This window comes from Petaurus breviceps, unplaced genomic scaffold (genome assembly GCF_028583685.1).
Source record: "Petaurus breviceps papuanus isolate PSGF00001 unplaced genomic scaffold, PetGlider_PUasm1.0 225, whole genome shotgun sequence".
Taxonomy (NCBI): Eukaryota; Metazoa; Chordata; class Mammalia; order Diprotodontia; family Petauridae; genus Petaurus; species Petaurus breviceps.
In genome coordinates this window covers 21,313,205-21,323,586 of record NW_027185889.1, presented here as the reverse complement: position 1 = coordinate 21,323,586, position 10,382 = coordinate 21,313,205, and the positions used below count along the sequence as shown (strand labels likewise).

General features: G+C 41.8%; 1 protein-coding gene across 2 annotated transcripts in view; it reads right to left on the bottom strand.

The window, feature by feature from the left end:
- Window positions 1-10,382, bottom strand: part of SLC17A8 (solute carrier family 17 member 8) — a 59,342-nt gene that overhangs the window by 32,236 nt on the left and 16,724 nt on the right. The window contains exon 3 of one of the 2 annotated variants that reach the window (XM_069095088.1): window positions 4,219-4,333. In XM_069095088.1, the coding sequence (XP_068951189.1) occupies window positions 4,219-4,333 (115 nt within the window). Of the gene's footprint in view, window positions 1-4,218; window positions 4,338-10,382 lie in introns of both variants that reach the window. The other variant, XM_069095087.1, reaches the window with a different exon arrangement.

Sequence of the window (10,382 nt, the reverse complement as noted above, 5' to 3'; positions counted from 1 at the left end):
TCTCTCTCTCTCTGTCTCTCTCTCTCTGTCTCTCTCTCTCTCTCTGTCTCTCTCTCTGTCTGTCTGTCTGTCTCTCTGTCTCTCTCTCTGTCTCTCTCTCTCTGTCTCTGTCTCTCCCCATTCCTGTAGCTTCTCATTACCTCCAGGATCAAATATAAATGCCTCCATTTGACATTTAGGACTCTTCCTACTTTCCAGCCTTCTTACACATTGCTCCTCTCTACATACTCCACTGGAATTCTTGTTTCTCACACACAGGCTACTCTATTTCCCACCTCCATGCCTTTGCACTGGCTGGCCCTCATTCCTGGTATGCATTCCCTCCATGCCTCCACCCTGTGGATTTCCTAGTATCTTAAGCATGGTTATTTAAACTAAAGTGATGGAACAGGCTTAGATTTGTCCTTCCTGGTGAATTATAGTATGTACAGATAGATATTCCTCTGCCTGGTTCCAGTTCTCTGTGTACAAAGTTGGGAAGAGCCATTAATGACTCAAGACTTTACAAATGCAAAATCACAAAAAGCTCCCTAACTGAATTCTGAGTCACTAACCTTTGGTTTCCTTTGTAATCCTAGGTACTTTATTTTATGCATTTAAAAACATTATTCTGGGAAGCCACATTTGGGCTTCACAAAACAGTCCAAAGAGACCATGACACACAAAAGTTTTAGAACTCCTGGTATCAAGTAAAAGCTACCTATTGTGTCTCCTAGAAACCTACATTTAGAGACACAGGAAAAAGCCTGAGTCAGAGGAATATCCAGGAAAAAGGACACAAAAGGAAGTTCCAATGGAGCCACAGAGTAATTGTATTACTACTGCATCAAACTTAATTTAAGCTTTAAAAGAAATTCCACATAAAAGTAATTCAGAGTTTCACATGCATCCCAACTAGGTGACACATCAGATAGAACACTGGGCCTGGAGTCAAGAAGACCTGAGTCCAAATCCAGCTTCTGACATTTACTGGCTGCATGACCCTAGGCAAGTCACTTAACCTCTGCCTGCCTCAGTTTCCTCTCCTTTAAAATGAGGACAATAGCAGTCCCTCCCTCCCAGGGTTGGTGTAAGAACAAAAATGAGAAAATATCTGTAATATATAATCTATTTAAAAATTTAACAATTTATAGGGAGGGAGAAAATTTAGAACTTAAAAATTGAATGTAAAAAATTATCTTTATATGTAATTGGAAAAAACAAAGTATCATAAAAAATGATTTGTAAAATGATTTGCAAAATTTAAAGCACTATGTAGATGCTGTTACTTTGAAGTGTTCCTGTTTATTGATGACTAAGTTCATAAAAAAGAGTAAATGTTAAATTAAAAAAGAGGAAAGATTTTTCTTTCCTTCTGTGATGGTAATGGCAATTAAAGATTCCCCTGTATTGGCTTGGTTTTCAAATTGATTGTATTAAAACCCAGAGTTTGTTAATCCCACCTGTGGGATGGGCTTGTTGATGTGAAAAGAAAGTCCTGAACTGGGAGGAGCTGGTGATGTAGATTTGGAGAGATAAGAGAGAGGCGGAAGATCTTTTTGGAAGCAGCACCTCGTGGAGAGAGAGAGACTAAGGGAATTGCTGGTGGCCGCTTTGAATTGCCCTGGACTTTTGAGACCTGCCCCCTGAGCTGCCAAGGACTGAGGAGACATGGCTGTTTTGCTGGTACTTTGTCTGTCTGTTTTGATGTTGTTTTGCCAGATTTGTCCACTGGTGAAAGACAGTCCTTTTGTTGAAGAAGTCCTGGAACCTGGCTGTTCGCTAAGAAGCCCTGAGACTGTCCTGCAGACAGAGAGTGAATACTGTCCACTGGTGAGGGACAGTACTGTTGTTGCAGGGGTCTGGAGACTGTCCTGCAGACAGAGTGAATACTGTCCACTGGTGAGGGACAGTGCTGTTGTTGCAGGGGTCTGGGAGCCTTTCTGTTGGTTCAGAAGCCCTGAAGAAGGATTTTCTTGTTGTATGTTTACAGAAATCCTGGGAGAGGGCTTTGCTAATGTGTTCAGGGGTTCTAGGACTGTTCTACAGACAGAGGATAAATTCATGAAGGGACTGGCAATGTATCTTGTGGCTTTGCTAAGCCTTGTCTCCCCAGGAACTAAGATTGCTGAGAACTTGCCTCGCCTCAAGATGAAGAAAAGACCTCCATTTGGGTATTAAGTGCTGTGTTTAAACTTGATGTAACTCTGGGGTAGATTCAATTGTGATCCAGGGGTGGGGAACTTTTGACCTTATGTTTGGAAACTAATCTCCATTTGAGAAGAGGGGCTTTGTGGTGGACTTAATTAAGGTATAGCCTAGGGGTGGAGAAGTATTTAGAACAGAGACTTTGAAATTGATTGAATGATTGGAAGGTCCTGGGGTGGGGTAGTACTTGGAGATTATTTAATCACACTTAGTAAATGCTGTATTTGGAATGATGTCATGTTTTGATCTTCTCTGTTCTTGGTTTGTTACTGAATAAAATAGAGAGCACCTATGCTGGTATTTTGAACCTGGGAAGTTGCCTTTGCTTGGCATTATATTACACCTTCTCACACATTTCTAATAGTGGTTCTGAAGTGTCCACCAGAAATTATACACCAAAGCCCCGCTCCCAGTCGCAACCTGCCAGAAAGGGGCCCCTACCAGGGTCCCTGGAAACCACCTATTAGGCCATAGTAGTTATGGGACTTTCCACCTGTGTTGCTAGAAATGGACCAAAGCTTTGGCATCACACCCCCTTGGAATTACACTTTGTTGTTAGCAACATTTCGTTCTATAAAAATTTGCTCTGCAGAAGGCTCGAGGCTGTCTTCCCTACTTGGGAGGCAGTCGCAGCTGGCCCAGCTAATAAACACTCCTATCAAATTGTAATTGGCTTTGCTGTCCTGTTTTACTCGGTTGTCCACTTCAGTTCAAATGACTTCACACCCTCTGGTCTATGATTTCAGACAATTTCTAAATAAATCACAGGAGTAACAAGTGAAATGGGATCAGGGCCTCAGAATAGTGAGATTCACCCTTTTCATGGAGAGTTGTGGCCTGTTTTTAAGAACACAAAAGGAACATAAATTATATAATAGTTGTGAATATCATCAGCATCCCAGGGTGGAAAAGGAGGCCATTTCCTTCCTCACCAAGGCCTTCCTTTACAAAATCCCTTACGATTGGTCAAGGCAACTCCACTGAGGCAGAAGCCGGAACCTTCAGAGGCAGCCCCTTCCACTCCTGGACATCTCTCTTTGTAAGGAAGTGTCTTCCTGCCCTCCAGTCCTCATCTGCCTCTTGGTGACTCTTACTTCTTATTCCTAAGGGTGTCTGTGGGAGCAGGCAGAATAAGCCTTAACTTTCTTCCTATGACAATCCTTCCAGTGTTTCCATATTACAGCTATCAGATCTCCTCCCCCGATCTCTTTAAGACCTTTCTCCTGCAGGTTAATTATCTCCAGTTCCTTTATCTATTTTTCATATAGCACCATCTCCAGTTTCCTTGTTATCCTGGTCACCCCTTAGTGAACAGTCTCTGGTTTATCAGTGTCCTTCCTTTAAAAATGGCCTCCAAACTGAACGCAATATTCTCTTTGTGGTAGGAATGAATTGAATGAGTAATGAACGAGAAAGCATGTATTAAGCCCTGTGCCAGCAATCAAGACAGGCTCTGACTTCAAGAAGTTTACATTCTGATGAAAGGGAGAGAGGGCGTACGGTTTAGAAATTGTGGCCAGACGACGATGGCAAGGCAAGATACGATGAAAGCGCCTCTGTCAGAGCCCTGAATGAGTCCAGGGGCTGAGTCCTAGGTTCCAGAGGGACAGGGATAAGGAGGATGAGAATAGTGGTGAGAATCCAGAGAATACGGCTTGGAAATGGTGATGGGGGCAGAGCAGAGGGAGACTAAAGCCAAGAGAGAGGAAGTAACTCACTTAGAATAAGTCATGAGATCCATAGATCTAGACCATCATTTTGAGGAAACTGAGGCCTAGGGAAGAGAAGGGACTTTGCCAGAGTCAAAGAGTCAAAAATTATTGGTACAGCCCCAGATGTCCTCCTCCCAACTCAGTGCTCATTCTACTAAATATCAGTCAAAGGAACAAGACAGAACTATTTTAGCAAGGAGTTAGATCTCCAGGTAGCCCCTAGCCTTACTATTAGGGAAAACTGAAAATTGGGCAGAGTTTTGTGGACACAGAAAGCTAAATTTAAAACTGACAAGTGTGTTATTCCGGGGATTCTTACCTGTTTGCAGCAAATTTATTTGAGATGAAACCTCCTGGAATCTGGGTCATAATATAGCCCCAGAAAAAAGATCCATGAATGAGTCCGACTGTCTCTGGGTCCCAGTTAAATTGTGCTCTCTGTGAATAAGAAAATAAATCATTTGGGATTTGGGTGCCATAAAAAACAACCTGATAATTATTTTTACTGACCAATCTATTCAGGGATTTTTGCATGGGACCATGGATTTTTTTTTATTATATTTTGATAGCTATATTTCAACATAGTCATTTCTTTTGTAAAACTGGGTATTTTATTTTATGCATTAAGAATATGATTCTGAAGAGGGGTCTTAATTAGATGTTTAATTAGATGACACAGTGGATAGAGTGCTGGGCCTAGAGTCAGGAAGACTCATTTTTCTGAGTTTAAATCTGATCTCAGATACTTATGACCCTGGACAAGTCACTTAACTTTGCCTCAACTTCCTCATATGTCAAATGATCTGAAGAAGGAAATGGCAAACCACCCCCAGTACCTTTGCCAAGAAAACCCCAAATGGAATCATGAAAAGTCAGATGTGACTGAAAAAAATGTCTAAACAACGATTACAAAAGGGGTTCTTGACATCAAAAGGTTAACCACTCCTGGTCCACTGAAGTGGCTCTGTTACATGAGTAGTTCAGTCAAAAACATAAGCCATAGCTCCATAAATCTTCAACTTGAAAGGACCTCAGTGTTGAACTAGTCCACCCTCCTCATTTTACATATAAGTAAACTGAGATTCAGATAATAAACTAAATTCAAAGCTGAAACCCTGGAACTCAAATCTCCTCAGTGGTCAAATTATAAAATCCACAAAACAGGTTGTTGTAGGCCTGGAATGAGAAGGCAGCAGGGTCCAGATGAAATTGTTTGGGATCTGACATCAGTGGACTTAGGTTCAAGTTCTGGGCCTTCTAATAACTACCTGTATAACCCTGGGCAAGTCTAGCCTCAGTTTTTATGTAAAATGAGAATGCTGGACTTTGAGGCCTCTTAGGTCCCTCCCAGTTCCAGACCCAGGATCCCATGTGTTTTGCAAGTAGAAAGAGTGCCTTTGCCCAAGCTGATTCAGATGAGATACTTGCCCTTTTCACCTCTGCTACTTGGAACCATTAATTCCCTTCAAGGCTCAGCTCAAATGGACTTCCCCTCAGGGCCATGCTAGTGTCTGTTGCCTTTCCACAAAACAAATTGCTTGGTTTTTATAATAGATGTGTGTGCACATGGGCACACACACACACACATACACACACACACACACTTATCTGTTTTTTACCTTTGTAACCCAAGTGCCTGTCCCAGATAATGTTGTTGTTCAGTTGTGTCTGACTCTTTGTGCCCCAACTTGGGATTTTCTTGGTAGAGATACTGGAGTGGTTTGCCATTTCCTTCTCTGGATCATTTTTACAGATAAGGAAACTGAGGCAGGCAGGGTGAAGTGACTTGCCCAGAGTCACACAGCTACTAAGTGTCTGAGGCCAGATTTGAACTCAGGAAGATGTCTTTCTGATTCCAAAAGCCCAGTATTCTGTCTACTATGGTGTCCCCCAGCTGCCCTGGTTCAGATAATAGGATCATATATACATTTGGGACTAAAATGACCTCAGAGGTGATGTAATCTATCCCTTACATTTTACAGATAAGGAAACCAAAGCCCAAAAGGGCAAGTGACCTGTCTAAGGTCTCATAGGTACACTAACGTTCTTGAGTTGAGTTGAAAGTGCTACAAAAATTCCAAATATTTTGAGTAGATTAGCCTTGAAATGATCATCAGCAAGGGGCCCAAGCCTTCGTTCTAGGCTGTGATGATTATAAACTTTCATTACATTTCATTTTACATAGCTCCATGTCATATTTAAACAGACCTCACCAAGGAGAAACTATTTGAGGATTTCTACTGAACTAGTGTTCTGGAGATTGGACAAGATTGTCTTCCCATTGCTGTGAGCCCAAGATGACATTTCTTCTCCTTTTGTAAAGGGGACTAGAAAGCATTCCAGCCCAGACTAGCCACCAAAGGATTTCTCAGCAGCTTCTCAGAGCCGGTCCCTCTCATTTAGACATTTCCCTCTTTATTATTACTTTGAACACGTTCAGCTATGGCGATGAAGTCATATTTTTTTTCATTTGATTATGAGCCAGAGCTTTACTTCCCTATCCTCTTCCCCCGCCCATGTACATTCAATGTCAAATGTCCTTGGCTAAATCTGGTCCTTCCTTTTCTGCTGTGCTTAGCAAAATTATGTCTTCTTGCTATGCATGGGATTTGTGGTCAGGAAGACCGGAGGTTAAATCCCAGGTATGACCGGGGGCAAGTGACTTTGACCTCCTTAATCTCAGTTTCCTCATCTATGTAATGGATCTAAAACTTATGAAGAGCTAGACTTGGAGTGACACTTGCCTGTGTTCTAATCCCACCAAAGAGAATTATCTGCTACAACCCTGAGCACGTCACCCAACCTATGTCAGCCTCAGTCGCTTTATCTTTAAAATGGGAATAATAATAGTACCTCCCTCACAGAGTTGCTGGGAGGATCAGGTGACATAATGTATATGAAGTAATTTGCAAACCTTGAAATGCTACTTACATGTTAGCTATTATTATTATTCACTAAGGCATCATGGCATGATACAAGGACTGGTGTCCAATGGTTCATCGATAGATTTCAGGGGATCCATGAACTTGGATGGGGAAAAAAATACATCTTTATCTTCACTAACATCTAACTGAGATTTCACAGTTGTTTGAATTATCAATTTAGGCTAAGTCATAATTCTTTTATTTTTTGCTTTTTGGAGGGCAATTGGGGTTAAGTGACTTGCCCAAGGTCACATGGCTACTTTTTGTGTTACATGTCTGAGGCCAGATTTGAACTCAGCTCCTTCTGCCTCCAGGGCCAGTGCTCTATTCACTGCACCACCTAGCCACCCCCTAACAAGTCATCATTCTGAGAAGGGATCTGTGGGCATTGCCGGGGTGCTAAGAAGATTCTTGACACACAAAAAGGAAACCTCGGCATGGTGGCTAGCATTCTAGACTTGGAGAAAAGTGGGTCCAAGTCCTGAATCTAATATACACTAGCTGTGTCGGCTTAGGCAAATTATCTAACCTCTCAGGGCTGGAAGTCTCAGAGAGGGTGCTGACCTGCACTGGTAAAGAGAAATTCTCCTTTGGGAGTTTTCTATATCAATGAAATCAAAGGTCAGCCTCTAGCCCTATTTTCACTTATAGGGTAGTTGGGAGAATCAACAAAATACAAATATATTACATAGGATCATAAATTTATATCTGGAAAGACCATCTAGTCTAACTCTCCTCTCCCCTTTCCATTTTATAGATGAAAAAATTGAGACCCAGAGGAAGTAAAGTGATTTGCCCAAGGTTACATATAATAAATGCGACCTAGCATCATCATCATTATTTTTTATTATTATCATTTCCTCTTTCTAAAAATACAGTCAGCAACTGTGCAGAAATATCAAAATGAAGGAAGGGAGGAAATGAGCGTAGATCCGGGGGATAACTGGCCTCCAACAGCATCCAAAGTAAAAATGGTCCCCAGTTTTCCAAATAGTACTGAACCTGTGAGCTGGAGCCTGGTTGAGGCTGGCAAAGAATATTTTAGATTAGAATCAGCTTTTCGGGGGTCCCAGTGCAGATGGGGGTGGGAGCCTGGGATCATGAAAATTGCAGAGTCCCCACAAGCATTGTTCTGGGGAGTTTATTAAAATGTCTTTCCACAAAGCCGATGCTATTGACCCAGCCCTATCTTTCCAGGCAATAAACAAATACAAAGCTACAAGTCATTTTTCTCTGGGCCTCAGCAAAGGGCTTTTAATTAGCTGGGCTTGCTAACAAAGGACTGAAATAAGACACGTGATACACATCTGAAGCCACACTGATATACACAAGCCTTCAAAAAAATAATGCCTGAGACACAATTCCTGAAAGGCGCCAGGGCATTCTCAGAGCACATGTTGCACGTTGGAAGAAAAAGGTGTTAATAAGAAGCCTTTCGGTACTTGTATTTGCTCATTGTAGTCCATTCATCACCAAAAACCTGTGATAGTCTTGAACAAAGGGGGTTTCTATCTTGAAACTCTAAGAAGCTCTGCGCTTCTAAATTCTTCTAGGCTACCTTCAGTTTGGGGACAGCAGTTTCTGGCTGAAGAAAGTATCCTGGCTCCTCCTACTCAGGGCTGGAAATGAACTAATGTGTTGGTTAGATTCGCTGAACTGCCTTTTCCATCTTCCTATTTTTCTATTTTTTTTGTTAAAAGTTGGGGGAGCAGAGAAGATACCTATTTCAGCATGAAAGTGATGTAAAAACAATTATCAATGAAAATGTTGTTTAAAAATCAGTTGCATTTTGAATAGAATCCTGGACATATATGCCCATATATACAATATATGGATATATTTAAATAAAAAATACAAAGATATTATGTATGTAGATATGTTTGTGTACATATATATATAATATATATACACATATATGTAAGCTGTCCAAAAACTATTAATGCATTTTAAACTTTAGTAGACTTTTGATTCACCCTATAAATATAGATATAATGTGTGTATATACATATGCGTGTATACACACTGAAGAGAAGAAGGACACAGAGAGAAGGTGGGAGGGAAAGAAGGGACATGGAGAAAGAGAGAGTGAGGGAAGGAGAGGGGGAGAGAGAGACAGAGATGGACAGAGAGACAGAGAAGGCAAGAGAGAGGGAGGGAGGGCATTTATTAAGCACTTACTATGTGCCAGGCACTGGGGATAGGAATACAAAACAACAGTTTGTATAACAGACAGTCTCTGCTCTCAAGAAACTTACAATCTAATAGAAGACAACCCACAAAGTGATGCTAGAAGGTCCAAAGATGGGAAACAGATACAAACGAGTCAAAGAGCCAAGAGTATGCGCCCGGTCTCTGTTGGGTTGGAATCAGTCAGAGAATGAAGCCATGACTGGGAAATTGTAGGACAAGACTTGTAGTTCAGACCAGCCCAAGCCTGATACTCACTCTGTGATCTTGGACAAGTCACAGGCAGCAGGTGGTGCAGTGGACAGAGCACCAGGACTAGAGTCAGAAAGACCCTACCTAGTTCTAATGTGACCTCAGACACTTCCTATCTGTATGACTTTGGGCAGGACATTTGTCTTCTGTTTGCCTCAGTTTCCTCAACTGTAAAAACTATTATAATCTCTACAATAGTACCTACTTTCCAGGGTTGTTGTGAGGGTTGAATAAAATAATATTTGTAAAAGTGCCTTAGCACATAGTAGGTGCTACATGAATGTTCCGTCTCTTCCTTCTACCCACCTAACCTCTCTGTTGCCTTGGTTTTCTTATCTGCTTATATTTGCCCCATCTACTTGGCAGAGCTGTTATGGGAAAAGCTGCTTTGTAGGCTCTTGTATACATGGCTCTAGGAAAAAGCATCTTGAGCCATGAAACAAATGGTCTGCCCCTCATTCCTTCTCCTTTGGCCCACCCACATAGCTCCCTCTGCATATGCTGCCCCAGTGACATGGGCCTTCTCATCAAGGAATTCATCATGTAAAAGGCACTCATAGAGGGATGTGATGTATCCCAAGATTATCAGATCATGCATTCATTCAATAGGGAGAGAGCCCAGCACCTGGGGAGGCTCCCTGTAGGAGGTGATGACTGAGCTGTGAGTGGAAGGAATCTAGGGATTCCAAGAGGCAGTAGGGAGGAGACAGGGCATTACAGCTATGAGAAGCAGCTTAGGCAAAGGTGTGGAGGATAGAAATGAAATATCATGTATAAGGAGCAGCTCGTTTTACATATAGAGAAACACAGATAGAAGTTAAATGTCTTCAGCAAGGTCACACAGATGACACAGTGTAGCAGCAAGCACCCCAAGCGTCCTCAGGGTGTCTGCCAACACAGGTTCTTGGATTGCTTTTATAAAGGAAAGCAACTCAAAATGGGTTAACAAGCTTACTTTAATCAGTCAAACATGTATCGTTTACCTAGTTCAGGGGAAAGAGGTCAGTACCCCGAACTTCAGAATATACAGACAGAATTATCAAGACAGAAACAGATCAAGTAGACAGATTTCAAACTGTCCAACCATTACAACCATACCCAATCAACATCTGGGTTTCAA